General features: G+C 37.7%; 1 protein-coding gene across 1 annotated transcript in view; it reads right to left on the bottom strand.

Moving 5' to 3' along the window:
- Positions 1–14,117, bottom strand: part of CRABP1 (cellular retinoic acid binding protein 1) — a 36,233-nt gene extending 22,116 nt beyond the window's left edge. Inside the window, exons 1-2 of the mRNA XM_082252669.1 lie at positions 13,907–14,117; positions 11,034–11,212 (exon numbers count right to left, since the gene is read on the bottom strand). Coding sequence (XP_082108795.1) covers positions 11,034–11,212; positions 13,907–13,976 — 249 coding nt within the window. The 5' untranslated portion in view covers positions 13,977–14,117. The remainder of the gene's footprint in view (positions 1–11,033; positions 11,213–13,906) is intronic.
- Positions 14,118–16,930: the final 2,813 nt, after the last annotated feature.

Raw genomic sequence — 16,930 nt, 5'->3', positions numbered from 1 at the left:
GAGATCTCTCCACAGGTGATCTATGGTATTAAGATCTGGACCCATTGCTGACCAGTTCAGTACTCTCCAGCACTTTGTCTTAAACCATTTCTGGGTACTTTTTGATGTGTGCTTTGGGTCATTGTCCTTCTGTAGGACCCATGTCCTCTGACAGAGACTCAACTTTCTGACACTGGGCCCTACATTGCACCCCAGAATTCTTTGGTAGTCTTCAGATTTCATAATGCCATGCACACGGTCAAGACATCCAGTACCTGAAGCAGCATCCCCAAAACATCAGTGAACCTGCACCATTTTTGACTGTAGGGACTGTATTCTTTTCTTTAAAGGCCTCATTTCTTTTTTGAAAACAGTACAATAATGGTCTTTACCAAAAAGCTATAATTTTGTTTTCGTCCGTTCACAGTACATTCTCCTAAAAAGATTTTGGCTTCGTCAGGTAAGTTTTGGCAAACTCTTTGATCAATTTTTCTCTTTCGCCACATTCAGGAAGATTAGCTACAGTGCAATGGACTGTAAACTTCTTGACAATGTTGGACACAGAGGAACATTAAAATATCTGGAGATGGACTTGTAACCTAGAGATTGTCCATGCTTTTCCACAATTTTTGTTCTCAAATCCTCAGACAATTATTTGCTGCTCTTTCTCTTCTCCGTGCTCCATGTGGCACAGAGAAACCCACAACAGAAAGGTGTAAAGGTTGAGTAAATTTTTCATTTTAACTGGTTGCCAGTGTGATATCTATATTGTCAGCACCGGGTGAGTTTAACTACAAATTACAGGAGCATCACAACCTTGGAATACAATTATTTCCTACAATTTAGATAAGGTGCCAATCATTTTTTTCCAGTCTATTTTTGGAGTTTTGAGTGGAATGTGTCAGATTTGGCTTTTTGTTTCTCCACTTTTTTGTGTCATACCAATACAAGCAAAATAAATAAACATGAGAATGCCTAAACATTTGCAATTGCAACATTTTTCTGGGTGAAGTGGTGCATTATCTGACAGATATGCAGGGGTGCCAATATTTTGGCAATAACTGTAAGTGTACTTATTTCACAGCTTTCACTGCTTGCTAATATATGTGCTATGATTGATGATTTGCATCTACCTCAGGCATGACTTTCATAGCTGTGAGCTGCATACTCCTGTATTTTCATCAAAGCTACTGTGCTGCAAATTTAAGCAGTATACAGCACTTCCTAGGCATTGAACGGTGCCATTCTGTGGAAATAATCTCAGAGAGATAGTGCACAGTGGTTTCCTGACCACTTAATAGCTTTCTTCACTTCCAGTAGTTCTTTCCTGGCACCACACCTACAGGGGCATGATGAAAAGGCACTTGCTGGCAAATTTTAGGACACATACAGTATATAAACTAACGCCTCTGCCTTCTATCAGCATGAACAGTTTAAACATGTTCATAAATGTTCAGATGTATGTCAATGCATAACTCACAGTGACAAAAAGTCATAACTCAACATAATAGAATTTACTGCATTACAACTCTAAATTCGGTATGTGCCTAGCAGTATGCATTATGGCAACCAGAGCCTACTAAGCTAAATGAACAGAGGAACTGACATGAATAATGTCTCTTAGGAAGCTATGGTGCAATATCACACATGGAAAATAAAAAGTCCTGCTGGGTCTATTAATCAAATGCTGTATTTTTTTACAACAGATTCTGCAGTCTTTGTTGAGAAAAAAAAAGGAATTTGGGAATGTGCTGTGACTTGGCTAAAATAGTTATGCTCTGAAATCTTTCTAAGGGGAAAGGGATACAACTATTGGGGTGCAGCTACTTTGCGAACAAGAACAATTTGAAAAAAGGGTCTCCAACTTTTCTAAGCAAAGAGCCAGTTTACTGTCCTTCAGGCTTTAAGGGGCCATACTGTGACCAGTGGGAGTAAAAAATGCCCTAAAAAAAGTGCTCTATCATTGGTTTTAGTGGGAGAAATAGTGCTCCACTGTTGGTATCAATGGGAAGAATAGTGCCCCATTGATGATGTCAGTAGTGGGAATGGTGGCCCATCATTGGTCTCAGTTGGTGGAATAGTACCCTAAGGGCCAGACAAAGGCAGGCAAAGGGTCACAGTTTGGAGACCACTGGTTTGGAATAATGTAAATCAGTATTGACCATATTCAAAGAGATCATCACATAATGCATTTTGTGAAAATCATAGGACAGTTGTATGGTTTAAATTGCCAACAAAATTGAGAGCTTTGGATTCCAATTACAAGGGAAAGGGGGGTGGTGTGCAGGGTTTACTGGGAAATTACATTTAGAAGCAAAAGTGAAGTGTAAAACTATGAAACTATACATTATTAAGTTGCTACATCATGGTACAGCTAAATAGAAATTTTAAATAATTATTTACATTCTGTCCTTCAGTAATTTGTTCTGCTGTATTTTTTATTGTTCCAATCTTCTTGCAGGATGAATATGCTAGTAAACCCACCCCATTTTTCTAGTGTGATCTCTATAAAAGGGCAGATGTGAGGCGGCCATATAAATCATGGCTTCATGCTGTGCCATGTCAGGATTAATAAACTGTACATCGTGTGGTCTGTGTAACGTCTGGGATATAATCATGTAGCCAATTCACGTTCAGTGTGACAGCCAAAGAAATATATAGCGCATTGTAGCCCATTATGCGTATCATCTGTTACACTAATGTACTTCCACTGACAGCTGTAACGTGTCCAGCTATTTCACTCACTCTGCCGTCATTGTGTTAAATTAAAGCACTTACACTTTCAGCACTTAAGTGGGGAATATATTATTTTATGGTTATTTTTATGTGGCTTATCTTTATAATTAAAATGAGGTTTCTGTCTTTATGGTAGGTTACACATTTAAATAGCTCTGGGTACTGCACTGCATTCTTGGTTACGTGCTATGTTATTTTATATTGATCATTTTGTTTTTTAAGCAATTAGCAGTAGATCCTGTAATGAAGGGCTGTCATTTGGAAATTGTCTCTAATCTTCTTAATTTCATACTACAGGCCTATAAATGTATAAAAAATTGAGCCATAGATATATAACTATTAAATTAGCATAAATATGACTGAGTTTCATGTTTTCCTTTAGTACTTTGGAGCTGATGCAATACCAGTTTACTGACCGAATCCAGAGTTCCTGACACGATGTTCAATCAACTAAACAGGCCTATAATACTTGTATGTTTATAGGAGAAAAATAAAACACAAAGGGTTAACTTAAGCTTGCAAATTTATATGCCAATCTGGACTTGGACAGTATTTCTGAATCACAAACAATTTGACCAGTTTTGCTTTTTACGTATTAAAAAGGTCACCATATCATCCTTTATACATTATTAGAGATTCCCAATTCAAATAACAATACAGTATGATTACTTCACTAAGAAGTTTGAACTACTTTATCTTTGCTTGTTTTTTTTTTTTTTTTCTTTTTTTTTTCATTGCATTCATAAAAGTTATTTCCTCTCCAAAGTTTTTATTTCACATACAAAAATATTGCATATGTGTGCAATCATTATTCATCCTATCCATGAAATACTTATTTATTCGTTGCAAGCCTTTATTTTTTATGAATCAGTATTTTTTTTTAAACCCTAAAACATTATTTTACCTGCACCCTTATTAACTCCATTTTCTGCTCTCGTCTATAGACCCTCCACAGAACCTCACATTTATCGCTAGTCAGAAGTTAGCAGTTAATAAGGAAAGAAAACACATGCAGTTGTTTTTGTGAATGAACTTTTACATATAAAACAAAATCAATATTACAAATTCAACTAATTTGTACATGAAAATGTACAAGGAAAAATAAAAAACTATTTGAAATAAAAAAAAAAAAATATTAGACCATAATAGAAATACCACATATGGTATTCTTTAATGGACCGACCCAATTGCACTACTCTGAAACTAGAGGATCAGCTTGTTTCCTTTGTCAGTACTGTTCCCAGTCTTGGTTCAGTTACAGCTCTAATACTGCAAAGACATTCACAGTGCGTCCACAGTTACAAGATTTCCTCTATGAAGATTGGAAACACCCTGACAAAGTGTTTTGCTCCCCCTCCCCCAAGTGCTTGTTAGCCTTGGACTTGTTTGAAGAGGGCTCTGTTAAAAAGTGGTCTGCCCCCACTGTGGATCCGGCAGTGTCCACCCTAACAAAGCGACTACCATACTTGTCTTTAAGAACCTAGGCAATTAACAGTAGGAAGCCCTCTCTAGAGTTCTGTTTTCGCTTGCAGGTCATACAGTTTACTCCATCTTGGCTGTGACTTTACTTTGCCAAACTTTGACTAACTATTCAAAGTTCCTTAAAAGAGCATACTAAAGATTAACAATTTTTGTAGCAAAGGACTTTAAAGGACATATACCTTATGGCACTATACAGAGAAAAAAAATAATTTATAAAAATATACAAAGTTTTTTTATTCATATACAGTATTAAAAACACATATGAAACAATATCCAATATTGTACCAAAGGGTTAACATATATATTTTGCATAACTATATGGAAGAGGACATCATGCCACATCTCAGCACAATGTGTTTCAAAAAATCAGATCTTTATTAGGAGCAAATGTGGATGAAATCTAAAAGAATGTACCACATAGATATAGGATATGTACTATCATCATTCATTGTACTTTGAGAGGTAGCTATATACTGTACTTTATAATTATGTGTTATATTTTTTTCAGATTTCATTAACATTTTTTCATGATGAAGATTTGATTATTCGAATCATGTTCAGCTGAGATGTCACATGATGTCCTCTACCATATAGTGTGCAAAGGTTTTAGGCAGATGTGAAGAAATGCTGTAAAGTAAGAATGTTTTCAAAAATAAATATTTTAATTGTTTATTTTTATCAATTTGCAAATTGAAAAGTGAGCAAACAGAAGAAAAATCAAATCAATATTTGGTGTGACTACTGTTGGCATCAAACCAGTATTAATTCTTACACTTGCACAATTTGTACGCTTGAACAAATTCGGGATTTTGTAGGATTAGAGTGTATGATTAACCAATTATACCAAGCTGGGGCTAATGATAATCAATTTTACAGTATATATAGGTTGAGACACAGTCATTACCTGAAACAAAAACGGCCTAAAGCTGAGTGAGGAATAGTCAAACTCTGCTACTAAGATGAGGTTGTGGAAGACAGTTTCATGTCACAGGTCATACACCATGGCAAAAGTGAGCACAGCAACAAGATAGTAATACCGCATCAGCAAGGTCCCTTCCAGGGAAATATTTTAAAGCAATTTGAGGTTTCAAGATGTGCTGTTCAAGCTCTTTTGAAGAAGCACAAAGTAATCAGAAATGTTGAGGACTGTAGACTTTCCTTCGACTTCTGAAGATGTCCAGTGGAGCCATCAGCACAAAACTGGTGGAAACCAGTAGGACCCAGGTATACCAGTTGAATGTCCAGGGAAGTCTGGCCAGAAGTGCTTCATGGAAGAATTGTGGCCAAAAAGCCAAAACCTCTGACATGGAAACAGGGCTAAGCAACTGAACTATGTACAAAAACATTGGAACTGGGGTGCAGAAAAATGGCAGCAGGTGCTTTGGACTGATAAGTCAAAATTTGAAATATTTGGCTGTAGCTGGAGGCAGTTTGTTCATGGAAGGGCTGGAGAGCAGTACAATAATGAGTGTCTGCAGGCAACAGTAAAGCGTGGTGGAGGTTCCTTGCAAGTTTGGGCCTGCATTTCTGCAAATGGAGTTGGAAGTTTGGTCAGGATCAATGGTGTCCTTAATGCTGAGAAATACAAACAGATACTTATCCATCCTGCTATACCATCAGAGAGGAGTGTGATTGGCCCCAAATGTATTTTGCAGCAGGAAAATTACCCCAAACATGAAGCCAATGTCATTAGGAACTATCTTCAGCATTAAGAAGAACAAAGAATTCTGGAAACGATGGTTTGGTTCCCACAGAGTCCTAATCTCAGCATTATCGAGTCTGTCTGGGATTACATAATAAGAGAGAAGGATTTGAAGCATCCTATATCCACAGAAGATCTGTGGTTAGTTCTCCAAGATGTTTGGAACAACCTACCTGCTGGGTTCCTTCAAAAACTGTGTGAAAGTGTACCTAGAAGAATTGATTGTGTTTTGAAGGCAAAGAGTGGTAACACCAAATATTGATTTGGCTTGGATTTATCTCCTGTTCATTTACTCTCCATTTTGTTAATTGATAAAAATAAAACTAAAAATGAACTATTAACACTTCTATTTCCAAAAACATTCTTAATTTACAGCATTTTTTTTTACTGTATAGGTTTTTTATTTATCTAAAACCTTTTCACAGTAGCAGTATGTTAATCCTTTTTGTTATAATATAGGATATGGTTTCATATGTGTTTTTAATATTTGTTTATAAAACTTTGTGTACAAATATATATATATATATATATATATATATATACACACACAATATATATAAATATTGGTTTGAGGGACTGCTAGAGGCTTCCTGTTTCATCTCCTGCATGAATCTCCTGGTGTCCTGTCTATACACATTGCTGTAGCGTGGAACCCGCGTCTAAGAACTGTTTGATCAGCATTGCCTTCAAGGGGCAATTTCTCTTCATATCCACTTTTGATCTTCAAGGATGCTATGGGTGCCAAAATAACCCTTCTTCCTCCATAAGAAGCCTAAGGAACACACTTATTTTTCCTTTTCAATTGGCTAAGAAACATCCCCTTCGCTTCTATACTCCTGCACCATTCATGTCTAAACCCCTCAAGCTTGAATCCCATTGCTTGACAAACCTTCCTCAGCATAAAGGTGTACCCCCACTTTCCAGAGTGGAGGGACGTTTGTTAACATTTTAAGACACTTGGTGTGCTTGCATCGCTGATGCCTGGGTGTGGAAGGTGAAATTCTCACTTCCAACCTTTGTCACTGCACAGATTAACAGATCTCCATTGAGCCCTCCCAGGTCTTCTAGATTAAGGTGTTGTTGCTCTAGTTCCTGTGGCAGAACAGTTTCAGGGGATTTACTCCAACCTGTTCACTGTTCCCAAATCCAAAAGGGGCACTCACCTCATCTTTGATCTAAAAGCACTAAATGTCTTTATTCACGCTCAGAAATTCTGTATGGAATCCACTAAGTCTGTTTACACCTTTTTTCACCATGGACACCCTCTAGCTTAAGTGGACATCTAGAATGCATACCTCTATGTCCTGATCTTTACAGCACCTATGTGTTTCCTATGCTTTGTTTGGGGCCTCTACAATACCAATCAGTAGCCCTGCCCTTCAGTCTTTTGTCTGCACCTTGACCTGTTCCCCAAAGTACTGGTCTTAGTATTAGCTCAGCTGCAATCTCGAGGCATACCCATTTTAAGGTTTTTACTGTAGATATACTTCTGTTGGGAGAATAGTCAGCACATGCTCTTTTGGACAACATGGCTTTCATTGTCCTGACATTGATCCTGAAAGATCATCTGATCTGTATTCAGCCAGACAATGCGGACCTCTTGGCTTCCAGTTTAATTGACATATTGGACGGGTTTATCTCTAGGTACAGGAATCCTCTACCTCTATCACTAGCAGTGGATCCCCTGGGGATTCCGTGGCATCAGTACACCCTAATCTATGCCTTTCCTCCCTTAAAACTCCTACCTTGTTTGTGTTACAGGATTGAAATAGAGGGCATCCTGGTGATTCTCAGATTTGGCACACTGACCTGGTAAAACCTCTGGTGAACACTCTATTGCTCAGATCATCAGGATTTCAAGAACTGATTTACCATTCTTCGTCACAGTCTCTGTTGTTTTATATTTTTTTTCTGAGACTATTGGCCTCTCACTCTTTAATTAGGATAGTTAGCACAGGAAGTCCCTCATGTAGTTCCCCTTGTTTGTTCCCCTGTTACACCGTAGGATTTTAATCTGGTTCTGTCTGCACTTCAGAACCTGACAGACATTCTTCTCTCTAACCCTACCTACAAGATATCATCCTTGTAGCTATCCCCCTTTAACAAGGTGAGTATCTGAACTGGTGGCCTATCTTAAAAGACACCTTATCTAGTTTTCCATAGGGATAAGGTGGCTTTGAGGCCTGAGGCTTCGTTCTTTCTTAAGTTAGTTTCTGCCTTTCACTTAAACCTAAACAAGATCATTCTTCTGTCCTGCTTCAGTTAACCCAAAGGGAATTTTCCTCCATTGGATGTGGTTCAAGCTGTGAGAGTCGTCCTGGATGGACCCTGAAAGGATGCTCCTGCTTCTCTTTCCACCATTTATAGGTGGTTCAGACAGACCGAACGTATAGTTTTAGGGATCAGGTCCCACCCTTTCCTGTGCACTCTACTAGCTCTGTGAATGCTTCTTGAGCCTTTTGTCATCAAGCAACTCAGCTGATGTCATCTTTGGGCATGAGACCCTTAAGGTAGCCGTTAAAGTTACAGGCAACCTCCAATTCCCTGTGGTTGTTTCTTAGGCCTCTTAGTGTTTTTTTGTTGCCTGCCTATCAGACGGACTGCTTTTGGGCGTCCCAAAGGAGAAAGTCTTCCTGTGTCCCACAATGAATGATAAAGAAAATAGGATATTGTACTCAGTGTAAAATCCTTTTCTTAAAATTCAATAAGGGGCAGAAATTGAGGCATGTAGAAGGTGTTACCTTGGGCTGGTCTAGAAAGGTAGAGCAAGGTTTCTTGTGTCCCTCAATGGATTTTATGACGAATACAAAAATCCCATGTCACGTTTGCTCTGGTAGTTTTGATAGTAATGTTTTAGATTAATAGACTAATGGAGGAATTTTAGGCATTGAGTTCATCGGGATAAAGGCGTACCATTGGATGAAATGCATTGGGCAAAGCTTACGGACTAATGTTACACGCTGCTGAGGAGACACCTGGCAACTTCCACTGTAAGTTGTATTAGCTCTGGCTGATTTTATTCAGTTGCTTTGATTTTAATAAGGTTTTTTACGATATTGCACTGAAGTCTTTCCTCCTGTAAAGTGAAGTACAGAGTAATACCATGTTTTTAGGAGCGGAGTCAATTCAGAGCCATATAAAGGAAGACTGCCCTTCTTTAGCCTTGGGTATGAAAATAGGCGTATATAGACCTCACCGTATGATGTCTTATGATATGGTGAGTATGGACACTGTGTGCTGGTTGGTGGAAAGTGTGTCTCATATAGCCAAGGATTACCATTATGCACAGACTTCACTGTCTTTGGTCTTTTCCTGTACCTTAAAGCTGAACTCCACTGATATGATTATTGGTTTATACATACAACTTTCCCTTCTTTCCCTTAATAAGTAAGCTCCTGGGGGTCATTTACTAAAGAAATATTTTTCCCCGCATTTACCACAATCTTTTTTTATTCCATTGAATCTGGTTGGGAATCTGAAAAGAACACAGGGCATTGTAGAAGTACTACTTTAATAATTCAGGATGATAACAAGTTTCATAAAATAAATATCTTTGAATATTTTTCATAATTTTGTTTTAATAAGGGTCTCAGTGGTTTCTTTTGTAATAGTGTACCAAGTGTCAAATTATTAGTCTTGGTGAAGGGCAATTTTATGAAATTATAAACAAATCACACAACAGGATATGGAGAATTAGGACACATTTATGAATGCTTGGCAGAGCTTTACAAAACAGAGAAATATCTAAACATTGGCTCATCTTTACGAAAGCTAATTCCATATAGACACATATAGAAATGCCTCCTGAGCATGTACTATATCTCAGGAGGCATTTCTGCCACAGTGTTTTCTACCATATCTGCAACTTCTTCCATAATAGATTTTTAATATCTATTTGTGAACAGTAACTGTTATTTTTTTTGTTGTATAAGAGGGAACCATAAATGCGATCTCATTCATCCGCTTCCCCAATAAGGCACAAGCAGCACCAAATTATTGTATGTGTATAAGCAAGTAGAGGTGATAAACCAAAAGGAAAATGGACCGCACTCAGGAGTAAATGATATTAGAAGTATCCTTTATTCCTCATGAAGGATCAATACAGACAGTGCATCATCGGGACAAGCGACAGGTTAACGCGTTTCGTGATGCAGAGGATCGCTTACTCATAACCACATTATAAGCAAGTAGAGGTGTTGTGCTTCATTTCCTGCTACTATCCTAACTCCTTATGAGCACAGCATTTTTTTTTTTTAATAAGCATATACAGATTCAGACACAGATAAACACCTAAGCACAAATCAATTATATGATATTCATTACTGGATTGTGTGTACCAGTTCAATTTTTCAAAGAGGAATTCCACCCTTCATTAGCCTCTTAACAGATCAAATATTGAACGCTTCTCTTTCAACATGCAACAAACTGTAATCTATAAAGTAAACTTCAACCAAAACATTTTCTTTTTGGTTTAAACAGAGGAGGTAAATGTTACAAGCTCTGTTATTGGTTATTGTTTGTGTCCCCTTAGAGAAGATTGTCTCCCTCTTTCTATTCTGGTGACAGGTAGTCACTGGGGGCAAAATAGGGGATATGTACAATAATATGTGGTGTGGGACTAATATACATTGTGGAATAATTGAACGCTCTATCAGGATGTATTGGCTGTCTCTGTGGGGGGATTTCCTGCACCTTGTGTTCTGGGACAGGAAGTAAGGGCCACTTTCTCAGTGAGACATAGAAAACTGTATAATCCTGATAAAGGCTTTACCCCTTCCCCATGCTATCCAATATTTAAAGAAAAATGTTTTGGCTGCAAGTTCACCTTAGGAGAATGTAAATTTAAAAAGTTGTTTTTCAACGTCATTCCCCTGGTACCTCAATTAGGTCTCTCAGTGAGAATTACTAGTATTTATTACTGATCAAAGTTATCACATAAGTGATGTACTTAAGGACTGGAGTTGTGAAATTGCAACACTTTCTAGTTGTAACCAAAGTCATTAACACTATACCTTTCTCTTGATCAGTAAGACTTTAGGATACATTGAAGTGTCCTAAACACATTTAGCTAAGCCATCTCTCACAAAAATGGTATCAGAGTGTCATGGTATATTAATATATAAAGAATAACTACCTTGCATTTTCTGCCATCCACAGTCTCCTCATCAAACTCTTCTCCAACTGTGAACTGAATCTCTGTAGTTCTAACCGTGGTAGATGTCTTAATATAAAACTGGTCTCCATTCTGACGGATCTCAACATGAGGTTTAGAAGCTGCGGCCACTGCCACTTTCCTGAGCATAGCATTCACACCTGTGTTGTTGAATTAATTGAGAATAGACCCAATAAATAATTATCATCCATTTTGAGATTTAAATGGTCCTATGCAACTAATGACCTATTTTAGAAGTAGCCTAAATGTTTGGTTTAGTTCAAGGCTCTTCTAGGATCCTCCCATACTATTGCCAAACCCTCCTTAATTGCTCTACAGATATTAGTTTCAGTAGTACACAATGTAATAGCCATACATGATGTAATTATGTTCTGTAGAATATATGCATCATAATGCACTTGACTACAGCATTTTTGGTTCTGGGTCAGTGAATCAGAAAATATTGAACTTTACTTGTAAGATTCATGTTAAGGCTTCCTTTAATGTATATCTGAACCTAAAATTAAAAGTTGAATCTACTGCAGCTTGACAATCCTTAGATGTGGTGGTTGCATTTGCTTTATTTCTTAGGCTAGGAATACTTTCAGCAAGTACAGAAAATGTCTACTGATCTTGCCAGAAATGCAATGTTCTTGTCAATTCCTGTGAGCTTAAAAGAAAGCAGATTTTATTTTGTGAACTACTAGTCCTATCAATCCATCAGGTAATGAGATTAAGAAAGGTAGACATGTTTGAAGTACAGCTTGTATGACAACAATGGCTGCCGCCATAGATATAATAAAGAAATGAGTATAGACATAAGAGTTGGTATAGCTAATAAGTGTTACTTGTAGGGTTACAAAGTGAAATAAAAAAAAGCCTGAAAAAAGAAAACAAATGCAACCACATCTAAAGACTGGCATGCATTATATAAAATTTAGGGTTTGGGGTTTAGATACAATTAAGCTTATTTCTGTGTTTGACACACCCAATTTTAAATGTATATTTTAGACATTAACCACCTCAGAGTAATTCATTAGAAAGATGATATTCAATAAATAATAAATTCCAAAAGCTGAAAAAAAAAAAACTCTAATTGTGGTGGGTTGAATTAATGTAGAACATTTTTAGCAAAAATCCAGTAATTATAGTAGTTGCCTATACCAATTCGTGTCCTGTGGTCTAATTTTCTTTAACATAAGAAACAATCAGACTCTCCAAATACCTTTTCTTAACCACCCAACATTTACATGAGAGGGTGAAACTGCAATCTTCTGCTATTGATAAATATTTTAAAGCATTGGAGACACAATACCAGGAGACCTGCGTCCAAAAATAGGCTTGTAGAGATGTTTTTTTTGTTGACTTATATAGAGCTCAAATTAGCTGATGTCAAAAAATCATTGAGATGTAATTTTTTTTAAACTGATCTTAAGCATTGTTTTTATCTTAGTGAAAATTTAAATAATGCAGGAACATATCTAATAGCCAATAAATGTGCCATATAAATAAAACACAAGAAACAATCTTAACGCATTGGTATGCCTTGTTAATCAAAGTCATATGTTTAAATTGCTGCTTATACATACAGTGGTTTACAAAAGGTTCAGAATGACAGCCAAATCAGTGTTTTCACTGATTTATTTTTATTAATAATATTATGTGTTTATGAAGAATTATGTATGTTCTAATCACATTACTTTGATTCAGTCTATATTTTGAGTTTAAAATATTCTGACTCAGCATAATATCACCAATATTTATTGGATCTTGGGTAAATCATAAAATATACTGATTTTGCTATTTTAGGAATCAAAGCATTATTGGTTGAGTCTTTTTCATTTTTTCTGACATTGCTATATTACACATGTGAAATTATACAGTTTCTTCTCATTTTCACATCACATTACTGAAATAGCCAAAGAGTTTTTTTTTTTTCTGCTGGAGAAATGCGCCTGTATTCTAAACTTTTACACCTGCACAGGGGAATAAGAAACAGGAACTTTTGTTTGAGCAAAAGCAGTTCATTTACCAAATACCTTCTTCCTTTAAACTTTATGTAACATTTTAACGCATATGCTGCCTGGCAGAGGAATTCCTTAGAGTTACTATACATTGCATCCCTTTAACACGTATATATTTATAAGCAGTAAATGTGACATTAACTAAATATTTACTGCATGTGAATCAATTACTGTCATTTAAAACACATGCACCAAAAAGATACAATTGCAATGAGTGATTGCTAAATAATATATATATGTCTCTGCTTTTTATACATATAACCTATATCCTTTTCATATAATTCCCATAGTTTACTTTTCTTTTGGCAAATAACCAACCCATAAAACACTTTTGCAAAAATACTAAACCTGCCAGGCCCCCAACCTGTAGATGTTAGCCTGTTAGAGGAAAGTACATTTCTATAAGTAACGTTATCTTTCCCCATTCACAAACTGATTCTTGAAATTACAGAGCCTCTATCCATCCCTTAAACATTTCCTGTTATATGGATAATGGACACTACTACATTTCTGTTTATCTATCTATCTATCTATCTATCTATCTATCTATCTATCTATCTATCTATCTATCTATCTATCTATCTATCTATCTATCAACAAAAGGTGCAAACCGATATTTCTGAGTAGCTATAGTGCAATCTCATAAAAAAACAAAATAAAGGCAGTAACTTTGGAATCCTCTGAAAAGTTAGCAATTAATTTCCCAAGTACAGTGTAAAAATTAAAGACAGGTAATAGACAAGGATAACTAATATAATGCTAGAGTGCAAAACCATAAGCATAAGATTAAGATGCTGATTTCCTACACAATTAGTGGTCTGCCAGTCTTACCAAGGGTTTTCAGAAGTTCATCAAAATTCTCACTGCTTTTCATTTTCCAGATTCCTGCAAAATCCGGCATGGTATCTGTGCTAATTCCCTGGCAGGCGTTGGCAGTGAGAAGGGCAGGATTGAAGGAACAGAAAGGCTCACCCTGAGAGGACGGTCTGATTCCAGCCAGACGTCTAAATGAGTCCTGTCTTATTCTCTCATGTGTGTCATCTTGATGGAGGAGAGAATGGGTGCCCCTCCTTCTGCCCTCTCCTCTGCCCCCTTTCTGAAATGTCAGTTTTTCATTCGGAACATAAGTACCTTACCAGGATATATTCCTGTTATATGAATAATGGACACTACTACATTTCTGTTTATCTATAGGTCTATCTATAGGTCTACAATGTAATGGATGATACTTATTCCCATTTGAGAGAGGAAGTATCTTCCTGGATATAAAAAAAAACATATTTCAAAGAATATTTATTGCTTCTAGAGAGTTTAAAAAACATTACAGCTGCACAGATTGTGCCTTATTGTATTTGTTTTGTCCTTTACAAATGGGAAAAACTTTGACATTTAGACAACCCTGTGAAAGATGTACCAAAAAAATTGTATGTATTTGTATAAAAAGGTATACACATACAGTATGTGCACCTTGTATATAACTATTAAGTTCCCCTATGACAAGTGACATCCTAAATAAATAGGATTTTTGTCCCTTGAGGGACACAGGAATTTAGAGACTTTTGGGTTGTACTGCTGCCTACGGGAGGACTGCACACTGGCAATTGAAAAAAAATTGTGGGTCAGCCCGGTATAACCCATTATACTCCCAGTATGCCTTAATTTTGTAAAATGCTGTTCTGATAGCATGCTAATAAACACAGTGGGAGGTGTCCCTCAATGGGCTTCAAAAAATTGATTTTACAGTAAGTATAAAAATTCCATTTTCTTTTTGTCCATTGAAGGACACCTAAAGGACTTTATGTCAAAAGTCAGATTAAAATGTGTTCTGAATTTTGAAAAAAAAAAAAAAATGTGTTCTGAACATCCACCTATTATAACTTCCAGGGTATGTGAACAGAAGACAAGGTGAAAAATTTGCAATGCTGAAATACCCTTGTCTAATGCCAAAAAGACTAAGAAGCACTCACAAGCCTAGTAGAGTGTGCCTTGACAGGAAGGGGTGGACCCATAAGCTTTAATTGATGGTTTATCTGAGCCATTCAGAAATGGTGGAACATGAAGCTGATTCCCACTCCACAAAGACCATCAGCAATGACAAAGGGAAAAACAATTTTTCTAATAGTGAAGAAAACCCCCACAACACCAAGTACACACAGGCAATATATGGACATCTCCTTCCAATCAACTGGAGCCAGACAGAAGGATAGAAGAGCGGTTTGATGTTTGAGTTGCAAGGCTAAAACTGTCCTAGAAAGGAAGGAGGATCTGGGCATTGACACTACCTTATTCTTATGTAAGACCAGAAAGGATTGTTTATAGCATGGGTGATCAACCTGTGGCCCTCCAGCTGTTACAGAACTACAATTCCCATTATGCCTCTGCCTTTGGGAGTCATGTAACTGTCAGCGGTTTGAAATTCCTCATGGGAATTGTAGTTCCGCAACAGCTTGAGGGCCACAGATTGAGCACCCATGGTTAAGAGGATAGGACTGCCAGCTCAGTGGCAACAAGGAACACAACGTGAGAGTAGACAGGAATTTTCCTGACTGGTCCAAACAATGATTTCTGGAGCACCAGGATAACTGCATTTTTATCACAAGGAGTGCACAGGTTGAGCCACATGGGAGACACCCTGTGCAAAATTCTTGAAAGCATGGAAGCCAGTGGAAAGAGACATGGCCCTTGATATGGGGAAAATGCTGGTCCAGGCCCACTTGAAAAAAGGCCAGGATTCATCCCACAGAGAAGGGAAGGGTCACAAATGTAAGGGACTTGAGCAGATGCATGTTTTTGAAGTTCACAGAGGCCAGAAAGCCTCCCTATGACAGACCGGGTGTATTCCATGTGAAAGTTCTGGGCCTTAATAAAGACATTTAGGGCCTTGTGATCCAGGATGAAGTAGGTGTTCCTTTTGCTTTGGGAACTGTGGTGTGGTTTGATTAGAACCCATGAACAGCTCCAACATAGGGACTGGGGCAATAATCCCCTGCTCCAGATGATCTGTTAGGGCCAAATGGAGAACTGGTAATCTGTGCGGTCAAACAGGTTAAAAATAATAAACTTAGGAATTGTCTGGAAGTAAAATTCTAGCTTGTAGCCTCTGGAAACCACCTCCTGCACCCAAGAAGCTAGTCGTCAAAGTGTTGGCAGACAGATGTTCCTCCACATTGGAAAGTGGGGTGCACACTGTAACGGACCGTTTCAGCAGACAAGGGGTTAAAATCCGTTTAGGCGATATGCCCCTTTCTGAGCTACAGGCACAGCTACTTGCAGGACACCAAACTCCCGAACTGGATACAAAATAGCACCCCAACCTGGAACCTCACGAATAGCTGCTAGCAGACGAACAGGAAAAGCATACATCAGTTTACTCTCCTAGCAATCAGTCTCCAACAGCATACAGTGAATCCCCCCAAGAACGAGACAAGGCTCCGCGTTGAGGTTAAAACAGGAACAACATTTATTGGAAGAACACAGCACACTTTTATACAGAATTTGGAACATCCTTCCCCCAACAACCGTTTTCCCATCGGTCAATTTCACAGTACCTGCAGTCCCCCATAAGGTCCTCTCCAGACATGCAAATGAGGGCTCAAAAATGAGTCAGTAGTGATTGGTCAGATAGCTTGACCAGGAGGGCTGCTGTGCAAATGAGGACTTGAAAATGAGTCAACAGGGATTGGTCAGATAGCTTTGACCAATGCAAGGAGACAGAAGCCCCAGGGGGCAATCAATGTAAACTATAGTCAGACACAGAACAATGGTTCCCTAACGAGCCCTCAATACACATTACTCTGAGTGTCAATACCTCCCTTAGCAGACAACAGGTGAGGTCATTAGCACACCTGACAAAAG

Source organism: Pelophylax lessonae (genome assembly GCF_965119305.1).
Source record: "Pelophylax lessonae genome assembly, chromosome: 4".
In the NCBI taxonomy this organism is placed as follows: Eukaryota; Metazoa; Chordata; class Amphibia; order Anura; family Ranidae; genus Pelophylax; species Pelophylax lessonae.
This window is presented reverse-complemented; position numbering and strand designations above follow the sequence as displayed.